Source organism: Henckelia pumila, chromosome 4 (genome assembly GCF_033568475.1).
Source record: "Henckelia pumila isolate YLH828 chromosome 4, ASM3356847v2, whole genome shotgun sequence".
NCBI classification, from domain to species: Eukaryota; Viridiplantae; Streptophyta; class Magnoliopsida; order Lamiales; family Gesneriaceae; genus Henckelia; species Henckelia pumila.
The window spans coordinates 190839172-190864957 of record NC_133123.1 but is presented as its reverse complement, the minus strand read 5'-3'; the positions used below and the strand labels follow the sequence as shown (position 1 = coordinate 190864957).

General features: G+C 40.7%; 1 protein-coding gene and 1 non-coding gene across 2 annotated transcripts; one reads left to right on the top strand and one right to left on the bottom strand.

Annotated features, from left to right (window-relative positions):
- The first annotated feature begins 9570 nt into the window (after window positions 1-9570).
- LOC140862477 (uncharacterized mitochondrial protein AtMg00860-like) lies at window positions 9571-10320 on the top strand. The gene is made up of 2 exons (XM_073265500.1): window positions 9571-9747; window positions 9868-10320. Exons 1-2 carry the CDS (start codon window positions 9571-9573, stop codon window positions 10318-10320), a joined length of 630 nt encoding a protein of 209 aa, XP_073121601.1.
- A 6793-nt stretch (window positions 10321-17113) lies between these two features.
- Window positions 17114-17219, bottom strand: LOC140869868 (small nucleolar RNA R71). The gene has a single exon (XR_012146859.1). It is a non-coding gene; the product is annotated as a small nucleolar RNA R71 (small nucleolar RNA).
- Between the last annotated feature and the right edge of the window lie 8567 nt (window positions 17220-25786).

Here is a 25786-nt window from a genome sequence, read left to right as displayed (position 1 = left end):
GGATAAAGTCCGCGGTTTTGGTTGTACACCATTAGTCCTTACTACTTGAAACATCATTTAGACTCTATATGCTAGTACTGTGCTTTGACTCGTTTACCGACTCTATTGGGGTCATCAGGTGTCGGGATTGGGTACAGTTACAACACATATAGGAGTCGATGCTTTGTTGTCAAGGATTCACCACATACTTGCGAGTGTGGATATCCTATGCGATCTGAGGAGATATTAGTGTGACGAATCTCTGGCTAGAGTACATGATGTGTTTTAAGAAATGGTTTCTTAGTAACACATGCGATGTCACTATTTGATCATCAAGATGTATTGCATAGTTATCGAATCTCGAACGACTCTCGATATACCAATGGTTGTTGATTCGATCGGGATATATGGATGAAGGGACCGTACTGTACGCTAACCAAAATCTATTGGTTCTTGCAGGCACTATCAGTGATACCTAGGGAATCATGGGGCGATGTTGCTAGGCGCTCTTACCATGATTCGATGGGCAAGTCGGAAATTGTTGTTCCGAGTCACAAGGAGTTGTGAGCCCACGGCTAGCTGTATCCCTGAACCATTGAGGGTCACACAGAGTAATGGATTTTTAATCCCCGTTGAGATAGTTAAATTTAAAGAGTTAAATTTAATGAACAAAGAAGTTGGACTTGTTAATTATGAGTAGAGGAGTAAGATTTCCTAAAATGACATAGGGATGGACATTTTTGGAAACCACTGAATTCGGATTCAGAAAAATTTATCTTGACTTTAAAAGGTGCAGAAATGGTGAAATCGGTTTATCAATCGGAGTCATGATGAATTTTATATTAATTTCTGAACATGCGGGCTTTGCTTGTCGGGCTTGAACTTATGACTAATGGGCCCTAAGCTGTTAGCGGCCTACATTATAAATAAGTTATTGCAGTACAGAAATTATACACAACAGGTCACAAATTTTCGAAAACCTAGTTATTTTCTCTCAGTAGTGGCCGCCTCCCTTCCCCCTCTGCTCGGTAAAATCCAGTCTGTGAATTTTGAATTACAGTCTGGTTTAACGGATCAAATTCGTTAATTCTCTTTGTAGAAACTTCTGATAGATTTTCTAGTGCAATCTATCAGAGGGATTAATTATCCGTTCGTGGACCTGATTGAAGAGCAGTTTGTCCATCAGTTCCAGGGATATACAACAAGAGCAGAGCAATCTGTTGGTGTCCATAATCTCGCTTCGAGATTGGAGGTAAAAAATTATAATTGTTATTTAATTTTTACACACACAAAATTTAATCGTAAAAAGTTTTGATACCCATTATGGAATCGTTCCATATAAAATTTTTAAACTTCCGCTGCACCGGGTATCAATCCTGATTGATCTGATCGCCGCGTTCTCCAACAGCATTTCCACTCAGGAATGGATAAACCGTGAAGCAAACCTCTAGGTCTTCGGTGTTTTGCCTTAACTTACTGATACACCAAACATCTAGAAACATACAGATACACACTTTTCTTCATTCCTTTCCATTAGAAAGAACCTCGTACACAAATTTTTGTACACTGAAAGGATTCTCATACTTTATGACTAACACTTGTCATAACACCTGTGACAACGTCATTGTCGGCAATTCTTGATTTCCTGAACCCCTCAGGTTCTCTTCTTGGAAATATCAATACAAATATTCTTATTGACTCAACAGTTAATTAGTACAATCTCTAGTACTAAAATAATGTCATCTATCTCATAACTTGAGATAACACCTGAAAATGAGAATATTGATTATCCTGCCACGGATAACAATAATTCTTTGTTGAATTCTGACTTGCGCTACTAGATGAACAAAACTGTTTCATCTCTCTTGGAAAAGTCCTTAAATCAAAACAATCTAGCTAACTCCTGAATTGATTCCATTGAATCAGACATATTAATGGCCTACGCATTCAATAGACATTCCAGAAAATTAGTGAGAACAATCCCGCTAGACCTGGTAACTTAGATCTCATCTACTGTCCTTTTTCCATATCTAAACACTTGATGCTATCCTGTTAGTACCCATTGAAATTCAAACACTAGCTAGATCAATTTTTGACACTGAAATCCCAGAAGTACTGCAAAAACTTTTCCGAGTACCGCTTATCAGGGTACTGTATTTATCCAATCAACAATCTCACAGTTCAGTTTCTAATCATAAAGTAATGAAAAATTTCAACCGTTCTTCGTATAAAAGAACATTTACCTCCCCCATCACGGGGTTACAATATCTATATCTACCTCAGATAACTTAGAAGTAAAACTTCTTATCAACTCTTCTTAAGTAGTAGGAAATCCAACAGCTGAACTAGCATATTTCTTGGAACAACTACGTCTATCTCTGACCGCCTTAGATGATAGTCACAAATAGTCACTGGGCATTAATCTTGCACCAGTTTAATTATTTCAAAGCAAACATGGTCACCTAAGTGCTCAACTTTCACTATCCAAGTGAATTCTCATACTGCCAAATCCATGCTGTAACTTAGGAGACTCATGACATCCGTCAAACACTAACTAGATCCATCATCCGGTAGATCTCAAACTCTTCTGATACAAAATGTTCCTAGTCAGGAAACATTTATCCCATCACTGTTCTATCTACCAAAAAGATCAAATATCTTTTCAAGGTTATCAATATGACACCAAGTTATATTTTAACATGACTGTTGCAATGATCTCTAGACTGAGTAAATTTTCATAACCCTCTGAAGCACAAAAGACTTCCAGAATAACATTGGAAATATACTCCACCAAGTCTAGTCCTGATCACAGTTCATGTCTCCCAGTATAAATCATCTCGGTGTTCTGATGTAAACTTGTATTTACTTGAAAATCCAACAATCAAATTCTAGTTCTTATAGGGAAACTTATCTAAGTAAATCCATCACATAGAATTCTCATTCATTAATCAAGATCCTGATTAATAACTACATCCCTGATAGAATCAGATAATACTGATAAAACCTCTTGGTTCTCCCCCAGTAGTACGTATGAAAACTATCCGTCCATAATATACACTTGTCAAGGAATCCTTTCCAAGACTATTCTATCCACAGAATCAATATTTGTACCTCTGATGAAGTCAGATGATAACTCATCACATCTCTTGGTACTAACCCAACACCAAGAATAATTCCAGAAGACTCAAATAAATTTTGAATATCCTCCTGATAGTTATACCCATTGTTATGACTGTACATACATCAAGACTGAGGTAAGTCTTCCTATAATGTCAAAATGGAATAGAAGAATCCTTCCAGAGTACACCGGCATAAGGTCGCACTTACTATACCATCTCAAACCCGATAGTCATCAGTATCCTGGCATAACTCATCCCTGAGTCTCTGATACGATACTAAGAAGCATTCCTATCCGGACCAAAATCATTGGTCAAGGAAAATTCTCTGCAAAAGCACAACTCAAATCCGGAGTCTGCAAGCATCTGACAATTTAATCCTGTCAAATACTAATTCAACTAATCTCTTGTATTAAATCCTCGAAATCCCAATTCAAAACTGAAACCTATTTGATCAGAACGATTACATGTCAATGAAAATTTCTTTCAAGACTAATTCTGACAGCAGAACATTTGTATGAAAACAGACGATATTTAAACCCTGATACCACACCTGGTATCTCTCCAATCCAAGGTCATACCTTGTTGTGACTGTTGCCAAATCCCCAGACTGACTAGCCTTCCCTATATAGTCCCTGGAGCACAAAGGCCTCTAAACATCTTCTGAAGTATGAAAACTTCCAGAGCAATTCTGACTAAGGGTGGCGCCTCCTCACGTCTAGTCCCGGTCACAATACACAACTCTTGGTATTACTTGACCCGGTATCCTGATGAAAACCCATCATCATAAAGAAAAAACCTAGAGAGGTCAAAACAGCCAACTGTTCTAAGGAAACCCGCTTAGAACAAACACTCAAGCCCCCTGATGAATCGCATCACCCATGGCACTATACATAGTCAATTGATTAACTAGGTCATCCCAGGAAAAACACCAAGTACTAATCAACCAAAAACATGCATAATTCAATCTTAATTATACACACGTTAAAACAAATGACTGATTTTTTTTTTCAATATGATCAAGATAATCCAAAAGATTACAATACTTGAACCACCAATCCAAGTACTAATACAATCTTTATTACAATCTCATTTAATACATAACTTAATCAAAAGATTACATTGAAAGATGTACAATGCAACAAAATCTTAGTACATCAAATACTGAAATCTACATCTGATTACAACTGAAATACTGATTACAACAAAACTTAATACATTATTTAAATTTCTACGGAAGTCTTTCATTCCGTCTACTGATCTTGAACATGAAGTTTCCCGTCTACTACTCATGTCAGCAGACCTTCTTCATCACAAGATCTAAAAGATTAAATCTTGCTAATCTATCGGATCCTTCCAATATTGTTGGGTTCCTAATCTGGTAGATGAGACAAGATTTCCCTGAAAATCTCTCCAACTACAAGTGAAGAGTCTTTCGGGGTGGCTTCCTTGGTTGACGCATAATGGATGACTATATGTCACACATTCCATTCAACCCTGAGAAGTGCCTGGCGTTGAAAACTAGATCTTCTCTTCTAGCTATGTATTGCTGGGATCCACATAATACGAAACTCTGATGCCAACCTTGGTAGTGCCGATCTTGGAAAAGCCTAGATAGCTTGCTATTCCAATTCCTGATACTGTTATCATCATCGAATCCAACTTGTAATCCTACAAGGATAATCCAAAATCAATACTATGTCCCAAAGAATCTTATTGCATGCTCTGATACCATAAATGTAGTGACCCGCGACGTGATCGCCTACTAATCAGAACTTAAGCATGCAATTAATCAATAAAATAATCTTAATCAGAGTAACTGCGGAATTAAAGTAAGTCAAATACCAGGTAAGCAAAACCTAGTGGTCAACCATGCTAACCAGCCTTGGTCACCACCTAACCTCCCTGTCCCCGGGAGAACTACCTACAACTGCCCCATGGAATAGGGAATCCAGCCAACAGAAAACAACCGGAAGTGAGCCTGACATGCTTAGTACGAGAGTATGAGTATACACTATTATATGCGCATGAATGCAAATGAACTGGGTACCAAGACACTCTGGTCAAGAAACAAGCTCATTGTCCGGGCACAGGGTATATAGCACGCTGCGCCTTCGCCTAAAGAGGTGGCTCATATACCCAGTGGATAATGGTGACCTTATACTAGTACATGTGTTCAACCATCACGGTGACCTGACACAAGACATACGTATCCAACCATCCACAAACTCATAGGATGTTCACCCTACTACAGGACACCTCTAAGGTAAAGGCTCAATATGCTCATCTATGCAACATACAGTCATGACATGCTGCATATAAAGGCATATAAAACATGAAATCACGTAATCCATGTAAACACATAATACATGCATACTCAATCTGGATATCTCGAATAATACTCTCGTACCTTACTAAGGCAGATCCTAGAAGCTCCTCCTCTAGGTCCAAGCTTATCATGCAGCACTACAACATAAATAATCATGCATTACCTAGCATGCCAAACATCACCTACTAGGACCTAAAATCCTTCATTAAACTATAGCCTACTCCCTATTTAATATAGGGAACCAAAGCCATACCTTCGTCCATCGTCAGCCCGTTGATGACATATGCCCCAAAGACTGGACATAGCCTAGCTACGACCCCTGGACGCCTCGCCAGAGCTCCGCCGCCTGGCTGCTACTGCGGACACTGTTCGCTATAAAAATACTATCTCCTACTCCATCTCTTAAATAAAGAGTCCCAAAGCCCTTAAAATAGAGCCATTACCGGGAGAGGAGAGAAAACTTGACATTCAAAATGAGAGCCTCAGACCCTTTTTTATAGGCCTGGGATCGGACGATCCGAACTGGGTTCGGAGGTTCCGATCCCGGCATGAATTCCACATGTAGAGTGAATTTTGACACCCCAATCTGGCGGTGAGTTAGGATGGTCCGAACTGCCACTTGTCCGATCTGCTTTAGACACCTGGACCTTGCTGAGTTCGGATGTTCCAAACTAGGTTTGGATGGTCCAAACTTGTCCGTACCCTCCGAACTGTTTTGGTCCTTCCAAACTCATTTTGGGCACCCGGGACCTACCCTACCATTTTTGGACGTTTTGGATCTGATTTTTCACTCCATTTTACCAAATAATGATTCCTTAAACATGTTTTGACACTTTTAAAATTATATGTCATTTACTAACATGTTTTAAATCACTTAATCTGGTAAAATGGAACCGGGCTACTACAGTAGGAGTGAGTCAAAATGAGGCCCCCTCGACCCGTATATATAGGCTTGGGATCGGACACTCCGATCCCTTGATCGGATGCTCCCATCCATGCATGGGTTCCACGTTCCGATCGGGTGAGATCGGACGCTCCGATCCCACTTCGGAGGCTCCAATCTGCTTGCATGCAGCTACGTGTGCAAACCTTCTGGCCACGTGCATGGCATTGAGATCGGACGGTCCGATCTATGTTCGGACGCTTCGAACTTGCCCGTATCTTCCGAACTCAATCGGTGACTCCGATCTAGTTTGGATCCTCCAAACCCAGTTCGGACCCTCCAAACTGCCCGATCCCAATAAGCCCATTAACCATTTTCGGACATTCTGGACCCAATTCCTTGGTCCGTTAGATCTTATTCAAATCCTTTAATCATGTTTCATTAATTATAAATATGATTAGCAACTTAATCTTGTAAAGTGGAACTAGGTTACTACATAGTCTCATTTCCTTTCCTTTTTATCTTTAAGATCTTTTCGAGAAAGTTTCAACGTATTTTATTTTAAGTATTACGCATGTATTTTAAAACCTCGTCATTTCATGGTTTATATTTTTTGGGTATTTAGACTCACTACCTTTTCTTGGTGCAGGTGAGGATGTCTCAGGGATCGAGGGGCAGGATACCTTGGACTGATGGCACTGGCAGCGCCGACCCTCGACCGTGTGTTTTCTATTTTCCGCATTTTAAGTATTGAATAATGAACTAAGAAATTATGTTTATTTTTAGAGTTTGAGGGCAGGATGTGTTTTCCCTGCAACTTGTTTTATTTGGCATGTAAAATAATCAACTATTTTACCTCGTTGGTTGTGGATTCGAACTTTTTCCTTTAGCTTTATGCCTTTGATCGTTTCAATTATCCTGCCTTGTTGCTCGTTTGAATGATGTGTTTGAGACATGTGGTTTTTAATAGTTACAGATAGGTCATGGAAATTTTTTTTTAAAATCCGTATTTTTAATTAATTATTATTTAAAGTAGAGGTTAGAGTCGTCTCAGTTGGTATCAGAGCACGGTTCTGGTTTGGGCTGTGCCTACTACCGGTTGCCGAAAGTCAGGGGATCTTGCCTCAAAGTCTGTAAGTTTAAAGTTTTCAGTATTGCTACTTGTTTAAGTTTAGTAGCATTAGTTTTAAAATTCTTTGAGCATGTATAAATTTAAAGAAAAACCTTTTCTTAGGTCATGTAATTTAAGTGTTGGATTTTCTGAAATGCGTACAGATTCCTCCCCGCCATGAGCCTAATGCGCCGCCACCTCCACCTCCTCCGCCCCCTCCGCAAATGGATGTAGGGGGACGGGTTTTTGCCGGTGTAGCTCGTATCCTTGAGCAGCATGCTGAGGCCGCTCCTAGGGCTAGACCAAAGGCTGTTATGAGCAGTTTCGGAAGTTGAATCCAAAGGACTTTTCTGGTACTACCAACCCGATGGTAGCCGAGGGATGGATTCGATCGCTGGAGGCAATCTTCCGCTACATGGAGTTGGGTGATGCAGATCAGGTCCTTTGCATCACGTTCCTTCTTAAGGACGATGCTGCCCTCTGGTGGGAGGGAGTAGAGAAGACAAAAGAGCTGACCACTTTGACCTGGGATGAGTTCAAGAAGCTCTTCTTTGAGAAATACTTTACTGCAGATGTGAGAGCTTGACTGAAGAAGGAGTATATGAGCCTTCGTCAGGGGCTTCTGTCAGTGGCTGAGTTTGTGAGAAAGTTTGAGAGGGGATGCCATTATGTGTCGTTGATTGGCGACGATGAAGCAGAGAAGCTTCAGCACTTTATGGATGGGTTGCGGCCCACGATCCACCGTGATGTGGTGATGGCGGAGCCAGCAGACTATGCTACTGCGCTCAGACGAGCTTTAAGGTCTGAGCAGTCTTTGAGGATATCAGCGCAGAGGAACATGGTAAGAGGTTCTTTGTTCAATAGGGCCGTCCGCAGCAGCACCATGGAAAGAGGCCATATTCAGGGAAAGACAGTAGAGGCCCCAGGGGTACCAGGCCCAGAGACCCGCCCCTCCCAAGGATGGGGGGAAGCCGTATTGAAAGGAGTGCCATCGACCCCATTTTGGGAAATGTTTAGTGGGTGCAGAAGTTTGATTCAAGTGCAAGAGGCCAGGGCACATGGGTAGTGAGTGTCCGGAGCTGAGGATGCCAGTACCTGGACGAGTATTCGTGATGCAGGCCGAGGAGGCTGACCCATACACTACCCTCATCACAGGAAATGATTTAAGCTTTTGGTTAGAGCAATTTATATGATTTATTGTTGAAATTTGATTATGAGTTTTCTTGTTGGTAGTTTGTAGTGTGTTAACAGTTGGGTATTTCTTGAATCTTGGGTTGGCGTAAGATTTTGTAAAATGTTGCTTGTTTTGAGAAGTTTGACTGTGTTAGCATGTGTAATATTTAATTTGGGATTATATGACTTAGAATGAACCTAAGTAGGACTTTTATTTATTAACCTTAATCTTTTCTGTGTTTGCAATCATCCTTACTGCAGGTAGTATATTAGTAGCAGGTGTAGCCACCAAAGCCTTGTTAGACTCGTGGGTTACCCATTATTTTATTTATGAGGGATTTGTTCATAAGTGGGGTGTTAAGCGAGAAGAGCTATTGGTGGGATTTGCAGTGACCATCCCATCAGGGGAAGAGTTGTCCACCCAAAGTATAGTCAGAAATCTTGAGCTTCTTTTGCAAGGGCAGTCAGTGATTGCAGATTTGATAGTATTGCATATGCCAGAGTTTGATTTGATTCTTGGAATGGACTGGATGATAAAGAATGCAGTGGTGATTGATTTTTAACAGAGGTCAGTGTTAATCAGACCTGAGGGAGATGAGCCATTCTGGTTTGAGGCTGCTAGGAGTTTGAGGAAGACGTGAATCATATCCTTTTTTCAAGCTAAGAAGCTTATTCTAGATGGGTGTGAGTCGTTCCTAGCCAGTGTACCTCTAACAGATTTTCCAGCCCATTCAGATATTTCAAATGTGGACATTGTCAGAGATTTTGGAGATGTGTTCCATGAAGATGTTGCAGGTATTCCGCCCGATAGAGAAATTGAGTTCTCTATCAATTTGGTACCAGGTACCGTGCCAATCTCTAAAGCACCGTATAGACTAGCTCCCACTGAAATGAGGGAACTGAAAGAGCAGATTCAAGAGTTTCTTGATAAGGGGTTCATACGCCCTAGTTTCTCTCCATGGGGCGCATGGTCCTTTTTATGAAGAAGAAGGACGGGATTCTAATATTGTGCATAGACTACCGAGAGTTGAATGAGGTTACGGTGAAAAATAAGTACCCGCTTCCCAGGATTGAGGGTCTCTTCGATCAGTTGCAAGGAGCCTCCGTATTCTCGAAGGTTGATCTCCGTTTTGGTCTTCATCAGTTGAAGTTGAAGGCATATGTGTTCAAGACAGCCTTTAGGACTCGTTATGGCCACTACGAGTTCTTAGTGATGTAGTTCGGTTTGACGAACGCTCTTGCGGTCTTCATGGATCTTATGAACCGCGTGTTTCAGCCGTACTTGGACCGATTTGTCATCGTTTTCATAGATGACATTCTCATTTATTCCAAGGATGGAGAGGAGCATGGACAACATTTGAGGACAGTGTTAGAGGTTCTTCGAGATCGGAAGTTATTTGCCAAATTTGACAAGTGCGAGTTTTTGTTAGAGAGAGTGGCATTATTGGGTCATATCAACTCTAAGGGTGGTGTGGAGGTAGACCCCTCAAAGGTTCAAGCAGTTAAGGAGTGGTCTATACCCAAAAACGCTTCGGAGATTCGCAACTTTCTTGGTTTGGCCGGATATTATAGAAAGTTCATCAAGGTATTTTCATCCATTGATGTGCCCTTGATAGCGTTGACTAAGAAGAATGCTAAATTTGTGTGGATCCCGAAGTGTCAAGTGATCTTTGATTTGTTGAAGAAGGCTCTTACGACAGCACCGGTGTTGGCTATGCCTTCAGGGTAGGGTGATTTTGTTGTTTATACCGATACTTCTAAGTTGGGTCTAGGAGCAGTTCTCATGCAGCGAAACAGAGTTATTGCCTACACTTCTTGAAACAACCCTGACCTCTATTTTAAATTAATTAATAATGAAAATGCGGATTTTAAAAAAAAATCGGCATGCCCTATCTATTTATATAAGGACCCACCTGTCACAGACAACAAATTTAAAATGCAACCAACAGTATGAAATAAACTAGACCGAGAACTGAACGAGAACCGGAGAAAAAGATTCGACCTTCCAAACGTCCATAAATCATATACTTTGATACTTACATTCCCAAAGACGATCAATAAATCTTTATGTTTACATTAATCCAAGTAACAGAATAAAAGACTATAAAATGTTAAAATAATCTTTTGCGGAAGACTGGCATGGTCATAGGGATGTGCCGTGCCCGCATCACAGTACACTCGATAGTCCTGCCCCGCAATCTCAATGATAACCTAAACCTGCACCAAGTAGATGTAGTGAGCCTAGGGGCCCAGTAAGAATATGGGGGAAATAACGAGTACTACATAAATACAAGCACACATAGATTAAAAATAACTTGTAATAAAATACTTTGTGCCCTTAACTTAAACAAATGATTTCTAAAAGAATTAAGTGAATATGAATGAAACATATGCATGGCTAAGTCGAACATGAGCAATGTAACTGAATAATCTGAACTGAAACATGGTCATAAATGATTTGAACTGAAACTGTGAACTTTGATCCTTGAATTGTGACTCTGTGATTTCGATCATGATCATGGTTGCAGTGCACTATGCCGCAAGGAGGTCAGGATATCACCCAACCCAATCTTGCCCTGTATTTGGTAAGGGAGGCCAAGATATCTCTCAGCCCGACACAAACACATGCTAAGGTAAAGAAACTCATAATGATTTGGTAAGGAAGGCCAAAACGTCTCCTAGACCCACACAAACACATGCTTTATTGTAGTCACAATCATCTCACTTCGTTCGTAAAATACTTTCTTCCATAGTTGAATATGAGACTTAGCATGCATATGTAAATATGATGTACATGTAAATTTTTTATAGCTAATCATGCAAATGACTCACACATTGAAAACCTGGATGGTGATTTAGAGAGCAAACCAAATGATGGAAGTCTAAACCATAACTTAGCGCTTAAGACATTTAGAGCGGTTCGCCCGTAAAACTTATAACTCATTCGATTCTTACTCAAAAAGAGTTCCTCTTAAAATCACGAATCCCTCACACTTAGAACTAAATAAGGAAGTCATCCTCGGGATATTATTCCTATCTAATCATTTTATAAAAATTCATTTCCGGACAGCAACCTCATTAAATTTCCAAAATTCTGCACCTATCAAATCAAATGCCTAGAACTCAACCAAAACTTAATCGAATTTGTTTTCGCTTGAACTGACATACTTCTAACATCTTAGACCAATTCCAGACCCGAGCCCTTAACCAAAACATAATTCCAGCCCTGTTTTAAACAACCATTTCTGGACAGCCCTGTTACTAAGCAAAAATCTGCACACATATCTTAGCTCTTTCCCCCTTCTAAAACTTAACCATTGGACTCCCATGAACCCAAACTATAAATCAAGACCAAGACCACTCCTTAGACTTCTCCAAGACACTAGGACAGCCCTCCCATGCCAAGCATTGACACGAAACCATCCCACAAACAACTATGAAAAGTGAAGCCCAACCTCACTTAAAACCGAAATGCTCCTCATCTCCAACTTCCAAGCAAACTTCAACCCATCCTAAGCACTACCATGTGAGCTACATTCTCACCCATGGTAGCCCCTATTCACCATCCAAGCAACACACAAAAATTCAAAATTTCACAAGCTCCAAAATTTGACATTTTCGAAATATAGGGCAAAGATGAGGACATCATTAAAACTTCAGACCCAACTCATTTCAAATCAATAAAGTACCACAATAAATCGATATGAACATGAACAAGCCCAATATAAATCTGAAATTTTTGAAATATTGACCTAAAATTTCAGAAAAATTCAAAATGCACACAATAGGACAATCACATGACATAATAATCTAATTGGTGGCCAAAGAAACCCATAAATCTTGCCTAGCTCAAAAATGCCCAAAAAAAATGAAATGAAAAAAGCTGGAAAAACTGAGGATTCACGGTAGAACTCTCGGCCTAGCAGCTATGAGGACGTCCAAAGAGCAAGCTCCGGCGACGGTGGTGAGTGAACGGCGGCGGCGACGACAGGAAAAAGGGTTGGAGGAAGATGCCGATCGATTCTTTAAGGAGAAGAAGAAGAAAGCGTGGGTTTGGGGCTTGGGTTAGGTATTTGGGGTTTATTTGTGTTGTATAATATGTTTTAAGTGTACATGTGTGTGTAATTTAAAAAGGTGCTACTTAGTTTTAAAAAGTGCTACTCCCTTATAAAAATTCTTGCACTACACACACTATTTTTTTCAAATTCTTAATGTTAAAAAAAATTCAAGTATTGAAATAAATAATTTAGATTTCACTAGTCCGGGTTTGAAATTTCTAATCTTTGGAAAATTCTAAAGTAAGCTTAAAAATTTCCGCAAAGGCGATTTCGGTCACCCGAGAAATTTTAAAAGTAAATACATTAATTATTTTCCTCAATTCCCATAAATGTTAAATCTCTAAATAAAGTTTAGGAATTCTCCGCCGAAATCCACCATCTCCACGCACCGGGCCTGGAACCACTGAACTTGAAAACTCAAGAATTCTTAACATAATAATTAATCAAATAAACATCTGAAGGAATTTAAATACTAACTTTAAAAATTAAAAATCAACACTTTAAATATTTTGATGTCATAGTGTTTAATAGAATATTTAAATAATAACAGAGCGATTAAAAATAATTTAAAAAAACTAGACAAACGTTTAAAAGAAATTTAAATAAATACACAAGCAGAATAAAAATCTTTAAAAAATGATTTGGATAATTAAAAAAAATTTAAATAAATAGGCCAAACATTTAAAATAATTTAAAGTAACTAACCGCTGAACTTAAATGATTTAAAATAAATAAGTTGGACACTCAAAAATATTTAAACAAATAAGTTAAACAGTTAAAATCATTTGAAAGAATAAACTAAATAATTAAAATCATTTAAATATGCAAACTTAAACTTTTAAAATATTAAAACAATTAAGTTGCACAATAAAAATCATTTTGACAAATAAACTTAAACAATTAAAAATATTAATTAAATAGTTAGTACAATAAAAATCATTTAAATAAATAATAAAATATTTTATTAACACATAATTTCACATAAAGAATTTAAATCAATTAAACCTAAAAATAATAACCCTAATATTTATTTAATTTAATGCATGTGATTTAGTAGATTGGATTTTAGGCGCCATAATTCCTTCCCCCTTAAATGGGATTTCGTCCTCGAAATTCAAGACTCACTAACTAGGTCCGAATACCTTAGAACAAATCAACACTAATTTTTTCTAACTTTGCACCTACATGAGTTGGCCCAAATCAGCTTGCGCTGCTCACTCTGATGCATACTGATATCTATATCATCAAGGATCTGACTAAATCTTATTGCAATATAAAATTTATAATTCTTACATCTTCCCAAGTGGTCTTATCCTCAATTTTATCATTCCTCAAATTTACTATCGATCTAAATTTATCAGCTTAAAAACGTCATCCTACCGCATTGATAAGTTCTACAACCTACAAGGTCTTAGATCTTTATGTTATTGCACGACCTATATTTTGCTAATCTTATATCCTATGTCGGAATTCCAAGCAATAGAGCTCATATAACCAATAAATAATTTATGTCGACCTCGACCATCACTTGAAAACTTTCTAACATCGAAGCTAGGCTTAATGTCTATTTATCAATTAAACTTAACTCTTATAATATACAACTCGAGCTCTTAAAAAAAATTCACAAATTCACAAAATACTTAGCAACTATCACTAAAATTTCCTAAATATGATAGCTAAGGGACTATACAATTCTACCTCGACAGTCACATAAGGGCCTACAAAACAAGTTAATTTCCTTATATTCCCAAATCGTTAATATTACGGAATAATGATACCTTCAAGAACAAGTTAATAACCACTCTGAGACTCTAAAGGTCTACGACACTTATTAGCAGTGCTACGCTTAATGATCCTGGACTATGCCCAATCCCTTATTAATTACTGCATCTCACAACGCTTCTAAAGATAAATAAAAATTTCCTTAAGCAACGACTCTAGTTCGGTTAACCTTCGAGTGGAACCAACGACTCTAGTTCGGTTAACCTTCAAGTGGAACCAACGACTTTCCTCAGCTTAGGATTGATCGACATATTTCCATAAATAAATCTAATCCAATCCTTGATAAGAAAATATACCCATAAAATGTTGTTCGGTTCCAAGATATTATCGGTGTAACATATAGAATCCGAATAGGTAACTAGACAGATCCCAAATATCCATTCACCAATTTATACGATCATCTCTAGCGTCTATGATTCTACCGAAAGTTCAACTCTTAATTAAAATTCCCCAATAGATTTATCCACTTATTTGATTAGATGGTCTCTAAGTACCAAACAATTCCTACATATCGCCTGAAGACATATCTCAAGTCTCTAGTTCAACTTGACAGCAAGTCTGAAAATCCAAAAATTCCCAAATTATTATATGTACAACCTGAGTTCATATTTCAATAACTTAGTATACAAATGGGACACCTCGAAGAGTTGTAACCCAATCGTATATGATTTCTAATTACTCCTCCAGTGATAAGTGCAATTTTTGCACTTATATTTTATATAAATTGGCTTGGCTTTTGTTGTGTTTTGAACGATATTATGCATTTATTTTGTTGTTAGTGTCATTTGCAGGAATTCAAGTGATATTTATTTTAGTTGATCAAAAGAGTCAAAAAGATGCAAAATGAGTGAAGAAAAGAGAAGAGGAAAAATGAATTTAAGTTGAACAGGTCAACGCCCCAACGCCTGAATTCCAGCGCTCCAGTGCTATACAGAGTCTTCCAAAAGGTGAAAAGTCAAGGAAATAGCGCTCCAGCGCTATCAAACCAGCGCTCCAGCGCTGTTGAGGAAATTGGATGGGCGGTCCAGCGCCGAAGGCCGGCGGTCCAGCGCTGCGCAGTCTCCTAAAATTTGGAAAGTCTTGATCGAGTTTTAAAAAGGAATTTTACAACTTATTCTAAGGGTGACGAGGGTTTAGAGAGTTTTCAAAGAATAACGACGGCTATTGAGAGTTTAGGAGTGCACAAGAGCTCAAGAACTCGGTATGAAGACGGAAGACGGCAGCATCCGGCGACGGAGAAGCTTAATTCTACTTCATTCTAGTTTTACTTTGAACTCTATTTTTCTTAGTTTATGGATTGTTGGGAAAATATGTCTTATTTGATTTTGAATTGCGTTATGAACTAATTTCTTATTCTAGAGGTAGATGGATCTTGACTGAAAACCATGATTGAGATATTTTGATTTATATATTTAAATTTCTTCGCACAGTTTATTTGTATTTTCCTGATTTTATTGCTTTCAATTTATTGGCCATAGATTGAATGATAATTTATTTAGAATCTATCACTCGAGAGAGGAGATTTTGAATACGACATAGAAAAATACATCTTTGGTTTTTATATTTTTCGAGAGGCATATAACTTCATAGAAGTCATTAGAAGGATTCTCGTGCCATTTACCGGGTTTAATAGTTGAACTTAGATAGACATATTGAGTTTGCTATTGAATACGAATTTCTGCTTGACACTCGAGAGAGGTAGTAGAAAATAATAGGGATTCTTGGCTAATAAACTAGAAGAATTGATAATTGAACAATCATTAGAAATAAATTGTGGTGGACAGTCAAGTGAAGTCGAACCTCTAGCATTCATCGTTTATTGAATTTTCATCTCGTGAACTCGTGGTTATTTAGTTTTGTTTCTTGCAAATTTTAGTTTTATAAAAATCAAACCATTTTCGTAGCTCTACGTAGGTTTAGGATTTTATTAGTTGCAAATATTTGATATAATATCATTTATTCATTCTCCGTGGGATCGACTTGGACTTAATTTCTATATTATAACTTGACATCGTGCGCTTGCGAGCAAAAAACACGCAACAAGTTATTGGCGCCATTGCCGGGGAGTGAATTTTATTTGATTTACATTAAATTGTGCTAATAATTCTTAATTTTGATTTAGAGACTTTTATTTTTTTTTTGTTGGTCCTAATTTTAAATTTTTCCTGTTTATGCAGTTTATGCAAAAAAGCCAAAGTTACGACTCATTTTTCTTTGATCCGGAAATCGAGAAAACTGCTAAAGCTTTGAGAAAATCAAGAAGAGAAGAGTTGCAACAAATGACTGAAGAAAGTGAAAGAGTTGTCAATAATGCTCTGGTGCCAATCAGAGATCACTTTCGACCAGTGATCAATAATCATTACTTTGGAATAGCTCTGCAGAACATCACGACGAATAATTTTGAGTTGAAGCCAGCTTTGATTAATATGGTGCAGCAGAATCAGTTCAGAGGTGAAGCTACTAAAGATCCAAATCTGCATCTGCGTACTTTTCTGGAGATTGCTGACACTGTGAAGATTCATGGTGTTACTGAGGACACCCTTAGACTACGATTGTTCCCGTTCTCTCTTAGGAACAATGTTTGTAGTTGGTTGCAGTCTTTACCTTTTGGGAGCATCACTACATGGGAAGACATGACATCTAAATTTTTGGCTAAGTACTTTCCACCTGCCAAGTCTGCCCAGCTGAAAATTGAGATCACTACTTTCAAACAACAAGATTATGAGCTCTTGTATGAAGCTTGGGAGCGGTACAAGGAATTGCTTAGGAAGTGTCCGAACCATAATTTTCCAGATTGGGAACAGATCGAATTTTTCTACAATGGTTTGAATGGGCTGTAGTAACCCGCATTTCTGATTAGTGATTAAATGAGTAATTAATCACGTGATCATGTTTAGATTAAGTAAAACATGATTAAGTAAGTACCTGTTGGGATAACGGACTTCAAAAATGGATTCAGAGCACTCGAATTAGTTGAATTGGTTCAGCAGGATCGGACGATCATAAGAGGAGTTCGGAGGCTCCGTCGGCAAGATCGAAAGCTCCGATCAGACTCAGTGTACACGTTATCGGTTACGTCAGCAAGGTGAAATCATGGCTGACGTAATATCGGGCAATCGGAAGTTCCGAAGGGGCGATCGGAAGTTCCGATCGAGTTTGGACGTTCCGAACCAGGTTCGGAGGCTCCGATCGCCGTCTATAAATAAGGGGTCCGAGCCCTCATTCTGTGCACCGATTTTCCCTCCTTTCCTCTGGTTTTTGAACCGTCTTACTTAGATCTACGGAGTTCTAGGCATCCTATTAGGAATCTGGAAGTTGCCTAGCGATCCCGGCGTCGTAGCGAAGGTGTGCCTAGGTTTTGAGGCGATTCTACACCAGCGGGCTGACAACGGACGAAGGTATAATTTGGCTTCCTAAAAATATTTAGGAGTATGCAATAGCTTAGTTAAGGCTTTTAGAGCTTAATCGTTGATGCATGGATATTTGCATTGTAGTAGCTAGTAGACTGGACTAGTAGGCTTGGAGTCTAGACCAGCAGAGCTAGGTTTGACCAGCAGTGTTAGAGGTACGTAAGTACTGACCGAGATAGCCGACATGATATATTTGCTTATATGTTGCATGAGTATGTGCTATATGTTTTATCATGTTTTAGCATGTTTTACCGCCTTAGCACATACATGATTTTACGTGTGACTGCATCCGGAGAGATGTGAGTCATTAACAGTCTCCATAGGGAACGATGATCTCATTATGGACTCGAGTCAGGTATGACAGTTTCCATATGGGACTCGTATCCTGTTTTGGATTCGGGTCAGGATGGGGTTGGCTCAGCCCTAATATGGAATATACGAGTACCCCGCGGAGTAGCTCTCTAGCCGGTGCTGTATATTCCCGGTGCCATGAGCAAGTGTTTTTACTTGAGTTTTAAATCATCTATGTGCGCATATTTGTATTTATATCATTGCTTCGTATTGAGCATTCTAGCTCACGCCCCTGTGGTTGGGTATTGTGTACCTTGTGGCGGGGCAGGTTTGAGGCTAGACGGTCCAGGCGGCTCTCAGCAGGATTGAGCTTGGGGAGTGCGAGGTTGTATAGGGTAGGGATTTATTTACCCTGAACCTTCGATTTGGTTGTATAACAGTATTTATACAATTGTGATAACGTCGGTTGTATTCTGCCGATTGGATTTGTTGTATTTTAATTATCCGCACTTTATGCTTTAAGCTTTTATTGCGTGCGCTTTTACTATAACTCTGATTTGTTAGTGGATCCGGGTTGGGTCACTAATTTTTTGGTATCAGAGCGACGCATTGCACTGGGAATATCGTAAAGCGGATTAAGTAATTATCTGTTCTTATGTAACAGATGGCAGATTACGACGAAAGTCACGGTAGCGTAGACGGTGGTCGTTGGGGCGATCCAGATGATCGTAGACATCGGGGACAGCCCGAGGAGCGCAGGCAAGTCAGCATGCATAGGTTTAAGGAAGTTAGCCCGAAACCTTTGACGGGTGGTGAGTCAGCTGAAGAGGCGGAGGATTGGATGGAGAGGATGGAGCAGTGCTTCCAGGAGTTCCGTTGCATGGCTGAGGATAGGATGGAGATTCTTGCCTTTATGCTTGACGGCAGAGAGATGAAGTGGTGGAGATCTACTTCCGCACCATTCATAGCAGCTAGAGGTGCAGCTACTTGGGTTGAGTTCCGGACTGCCTATCAGAGATTTTATTTTCCTCCAGCTCTTCGTCAGGCGAAAGCCAGTGAGTTGTTGAGTTTGCGACAGGGGACGATGACGATCAAGGAGTACCAGCAGAAGTTCTTTGATATGCTACCCTTTTGTCCTCATATTGCTGATAGTTCTATGGCGAAGTTTGATCATTTCCTTCAGGGTCTGAACCCTGACATTCATCGTATGGTTGCTGTGGGCGGCGATGGGACTTACGAGAATTTTGTGGACCGTTGTCGCCAGGCCGAGGACAGTATTCGGAGGAACAGGGGACTTTATTCTTCTTCTTCCAGGCCAGCGAGCTCTAGTCCTTTGGGTCCGAGAGGACAGTCCTTCAAGAAGCCAGGAGGTACTTCTTCTTCTTCCTCTGGATCTGGTGGAGTGCATCGTTTTGGTGGACAGAGACCGAACCGGTGTACTCAATGCCGACGCAGACATCCGCCAGGGCAGTGTGGTTGGTCAGCCACTGCATGTTTCCAGTGTGGCCAGGAGGGTCACATGAAGAGAGATTGTCCTATGCTGATTGGGGCAGCGAGTGGTTCTGGAGGTTCTCAGGCATCTGTTCAGCCACCTCAGTACCAGCAGCCACCTTTCCAGCAGCAGTTTTCGCAGCAGCGCCAGCATCCGCAGCAGTCTCAGAGACAGCCTACTCAGACTCCTTCTCGAGGTCATTCTTCTTTGAGGCCACGTACCCAGGGTCAGGTCTTTGCGCTTAACCAGGAGCAGGCAGAGGCTGACAGCGATCGGATGATTGCAGGTATCTGTAGTTTATGTGGTTTTCCTGCACATGTTTTAATTGATACCGATGCATCGCATTCTTTTGTCTCAGCACGTTTTGCTAAGAAGTATAAGTTGCCATATATTCCTCTAGACGTGTTATTAGTGGTTTCTACTCCTATGGGTAGCGAGGTTTTAGCCAAGCGTCTAGTTGTGGGTTGTGTTTTGGATTTTGAGGGACATCAGCTTAGTGCTAACCTAATGATTCTAGCGATGGAGGATTTCGATTGCATCATTGGGATAGATCTATTGACTACCTACCGAGCGATAGTGGATTGCTATCAGAGGTTTGTTCAGTTTCGTCCAAAGGATGACGAGTCATGGTATTTCTATGGTGAGGGAACGCGACCCCCGATGCCAGTGGTTTCAGCTTTGAAAGCCCGGCGTGCGTTAGAGTCTGGCGGGGAAGGCTACCTTATCTACGCCATTGGCGCATCCTTAGGAGAGCCAGATATCCAAGAGATACCAGTGGTTCGTGACTTTTCAGATGTGTTTCCAGAGGAGATTCCAGGCTTGCCACCAGTTAGGGAGATTGAGTTTGGCATTGAGTTAGTGCTAGGGACTGCACCGATTTCCATAACTCCTTACCAATTGGCACCGTCAGAAATGAAAGAGCTGCAGAAGAAATTGCAAGATCTTCTTGATAAGGGTTATATTCGACCTAGTGTTTCGCCATGGGGAGCCCCAGTACTGTTTTTCAAGAAGAAGGATGGTTCGATGCGATTGTGTATTGACTACCGTCAGTTAAATCAAGTGACAGTGAAGAATAAGTATCCTCTTTCGCGGATAGATGATCTCTTTGATCAGTTGCAGGGTACTTCTGTCTATTCGAAGATTGATCTTCGGTCTGGGTATCATCAGTTGCGAGTTCGACAAGAGGACGTTCCTAAGACAGCATTTCGTACGCGGTATGGACACTATGAGTTTCTAGTAATGCCGTTTGGTTTGACGAATGCTCCAGCTGTTTTTATGGATCTGATGAATCGAGTTTTCCGCGACTTTCTAGATAAGTTCGTGGTGGTGTTCATCGATGACATTTTGGTGTATTCTCGCAGCATGGATGAGCATGCCTACCATCTCTATACTGTATTGCAGGTCTTGAGGGAGAGACAGCTATACGCGAAGCTGAGTAAGTATGACTTCTGGATTGACCGAGTTGTGTTTCTTGGTCATGTCATTTCTCAAGATAGCGTATCTGTTGATCCTAGCAAGACAGAAGCTATTTTGAATTGGTCACGACCGACTACAGCTTCTGAGATTCGTAGTTTCCTTGGTTTAGCAGGATACTATCATCGTTTTGTGGAGAATTTCTCTCAAATAGCTAAGCCATTGACTCAGTTGACGAAGAAAGACGTTTCTTTCGTTTGGTCTGATGCTTTTGAAGACAGTTTTTGTGAGTTGAGACGTCGTCTGATGACAACTCCAGTTCTTGCTTTACCGTCTGGATCAGGTGGTTTTGTAGTCTTCACTGATGCTTCTCTTCAGGGCTTGGGGTGTGTGTTGACTCAGAATGGCCACGTGATTGCTTATGCCTCCAGACAGTTGAAGATTCACGAGGAGAACTATCCCGTACATGATTTAGAGCTTGCAGCCATTGTCTTTGCTCTTAAGATATGGCGTCACTATTTTTACGGAGAACGATTTGAGATCTTTACCGATCATAAGAGTTTGAAGTATCTGTTCACTCAGGCTGAGTTGAACATGCGGCAGCATCGTTGGATGGATCTGTTGAAGGATTATGACTGTGAGATCAAGTACCATCCAGGTTCTTCAAATCCTGTTGCTGATGCGCTTAGTCGCAAAGTTTATATGAGTTCCATTCGTACCAGCTCGGTTTCGAAGGCAGTGGAGGAGTGTTGTTCTTTGGGATTCATGTTTTGTCATAAGAAAGAACAACAAGGGATTCGTGTCTCTTCTGTGCTTGCAGAGCCAGCACTATACAGACAAATCCGGGAAGCTCAGAATTCTGATCTGAGGACTCAGAAGTTGGCCCGGCTGGCTGAGGGTGATAACACTTCTGGTTTCCATTTGCAAGGAGACGGTCTGTTGTGTCTTTCTGGTCGAGTTGTGGTACCCGAGGATTCTACTTTGAGAGATGAGATCTTATCGCAAGCTCACCGCAGTCGATTTTCTGTACATCCAGGCAGCATGAAGATGTATAAGGATCTTCGCACTCGATTTTGGTGGAAAGGGATGAAGCGCATCGTTTATCAGTTTGTATCCTGATGCCTTATGTGTAAACAAGTCAAGGCAGAGTTTAGACGACCCGGAGGATTACTTCACAGCTTAGAGATTCCTGAATGGAAGTGGGAGCATGTGACGATGGACTTTGTCACCCACTTGCCTATGTCTTCCAGGAATTGTGATGCTATTTGGGTTGTCGTGGATCGGTTGTCAAAGTCAGAGCATTTTCTTCCCTACAACCGCGATTACACCTTTGATAGGATGGCACAATTGTATGTGCGGGAGATTGTTCGATTGCATGGGATTCTGTTGAGCATTGTCAGCGATAGAGATCCGAGATTCACCTCGAGATTTTGGGGTAGTTTCCAGCGAGCCCTTGGTACTACTCTGAGCTTGAGTACGGCTTATCATCCAGAGACGGACGGACAGTCGAAGTGTACTATTCGCACTCTAAAGGATATGCTTCGCGCGGCGGTGATGGATTTTGGGCGAGCATGGCATGATCATTTACCCTTGGTGGAGTTCGCCTACAACAATAGTTTCCATCGCAGCATTGGCATGGCACCATTTGAGGCTCTTTATGGACGCCGTTGTCGTACACCTTTGTTTTGGGACGAGGTTGGTGAGCGGCAGGTGGAGGGTCCTCAGATGATTCAGCAGATGACTGATGCAGTAGAATTGATCCGACGCAGGGTTAAGGAAGCCCAGGATCGACAGGCTAGCTACGCAAATACTCACCGCAGACCACTTCATTTTGAGGCAGGAGAGTATGTTTTCTTGCGTGTGTCACCTTTCCGGAAGGTGATGAGGTTTGGTCGCAAGGGTAAGCTGACACCTAGATTTATTGGTCCTTTCGAGATTCTCGAGAAGGTTGGGGATGTTGCCTATCGTCTGGCCTTTCCACCCGATCTTTCGGAGATCCACAATGTGTTCCACGTATCCTTGTTAAGGCAGTATGTGGCAGACGAGTCGCATATTTTGCATCCGACCGAGGTAAAGGTGGATCGAGATCTATCGTATGTGGAAAAACCCCTACGGATTCTTGACAAGAAGGAAAAGGTACTTCGTAACAAGAGTATACCATTGGTGATGGTACAGTGGCAATGCAGAGGGACAGAGAAAGCTACTTGGGAGTTAGAGAGTCGGATGTTAGCCGAGCACCCCGAGTTATTTTGAGACTATGTACTTCTTTGTATCGAATTTGTACTTGTTCAATTGTAATAAAGAACATTTGGTTGGCTATTTATGTTTCCCTCTAAGACTTAAATTTCGAGGACGAAATTTCTTAAGTGGGGGAGAATGTAGTAACCCGTATTTCTGATTAGTGATTAAATGAGTAATTAATCACGTGATCATGTTTAGATTAAGTAAAACATGATTAAGTAAGTACCTATTGGGATAACGGACTTCAGAAATGGATTCAGAGCACTCGAATTAGTTGAATTGGTTCAGCAGAATCGGACGATCCGAAGAGGAGTTCGGAGGCTCCGATCGAGATCGGAAGCTCCGATCGGACTCAATGTACACGTCATCGGTTACGTCAGCAAGGTGACATCATGGCTGACGTAATATCGGGCGATCGGAAGTTCCAAAGGGGCGATCGGATGTTCCGATCGAGTTCGGACGTTTCGAACCAGGTTCGGAGGCTCCGATCGCCGTCTATAAATAAGGGGTCCGAGCCCTCATTCTGTGCACCAATTTTCCCTCCTTTCCTCTAGTTTTCGAACCGTCTTACTTAGATCTATGGAGTTCTAGGCATCCTATTAGGAATCCGGAAGTTGCCTAGCGATCCCGGCGTCGTAGCGAAGGTGTGCCTAGGTTTTGAGGCGATTCTACACCAGCGGGCTGACGACGGACGAAGGTATAATTTGGCTTCCTAAAAATATTTAGGAGTATTCAATAGCTTAGTTAAGGCTTTAAGAGCTTAATCGTTGATGCATGGATATTTGCATTGTAGTAGCTAGTACACTGGACTAGTAGGCTTGGAGTCTAGACCAGCAGAGCTAGGTTTGACCAGAAGTGTTAGAGGTACGTAAGTACTGACCGAGATAGCCGGCATGATATATTTGCTTATATGTTGCATGAGTATGTGCTATATGTTTTATCATGTTTTAGCATGTTTTACCGCCTTAGCACATACATGATTTTACGTGTGACTGTATCCGGAGAGATGTGAGTCATTGACAGTTTCCATAGGGAACGGTGATCTCATTATGGACTCGAGTCAGGTATGACAGTTTCCATACGGGACTCGTATCCTGTTTTGGATTCGGGTCAGGATGGGGTTGGCTCAGCTCTGATATAGAATATACGAGTACCCCGCGGAGTAGCTCTCTAGCCGGTGCTGTATATTCCCGGCGCCATGAGCAAGTGTTTTCACTTGAGTTTTAAATCATCTGTGTGCGCATATTTGTATTTATATCATTGCTTTGTATTGAGCGTTCTAGCTCACGCCCCGGTGGTTGGGTATTGTGTACCTTGTGGCGGGGCAGGTTTGAAGCTAGACGGTCCATGCGGCTCTCAGCTGGATTGAGCTTGGGGAGTGCGAGGTTGTAGAGGGTAGGGATTTATTTACCCTGAACCTTCGATTTGGTTGTATAACAGTATTTATACAATTGTGATAACGTCGGTTGTATTCTGCCGATTGAATTTGTTGTATTTTAATTATCCGCACTTTACGCTTTAAGCTTTTATTGCATGCGCTTTTACTATAACTCTGATTTGTTAGTGGATCCGGGTTGGGTCACTATATGTGCCAACTCGTATTTCTGTGGATGCTGCTGCAGGAGGTTCCATATTCGCTAAATTTCCTGCGGAGGCTTAAAGATGCTTGAGCAAATGACTGTTAATAGTTATCAGTGGCCGAGTGAGAGATCTGCTATAAGAAAGCCTGCTGGAATTCATGAGGTTGATGCATTCACTACTTTAACTGCTCAGATGGATACTATATCTACATAGTTGGCTGCACTGACCAAAGGGAATCAAAGTTCTACTGATACAACATCACTGGCGTCTGCCGTAAATTCTACTGATGGATTTGAGAGTGTGGAGCAAGCTCAATATGTTAACAACAGGAATTACAACAACTATCGAGGTAATCCTGTACCCAACCAATATCATCCTATTTTGCGTAATCATGAGAATTTTTCTTATGCAAACAATAAGAATGTGTTGAATCCTCCACCGGGGTTCAATACTCAGAATGGTGAGGGTAAGGCATCTTTGGAAGACTTGGTGCATAATTTTATTTCAGAGTCATCCACAAGATTTAAGAGGAATGAGAATAAGCTGGATAGTATGGAGACGCACTTGACCAATGTGAGAGCTTCTATAAAAAAATTTGAAACACAAATTGGTCAATTGGCGAATGCATTGAATAATCAGCAGAGGGGTGTGTTTCTTATAAATACCAAAATTAATCCAAGGGAGCAGTGCAAGGCTGTTACTTTGAGAAGTGGTAAAGAACTTGGGGTTGATGACCCAAAAGGAGTGGATGATGAGGAAGTTGAAGAGATTGTAGTGGAGTCCAAAAATTCTGATAGAAAAAGTTCTAGCAAGTCTGCAGTTATACCTGAGAAACCGCCTGTGCCAAAAGTTGTTCTGCCATATCCTCAGCGGTTCAAGAAGAAAGCGTTGGATGAGAAGTTTACCAAGTTTCTTGAAATGTTTAAG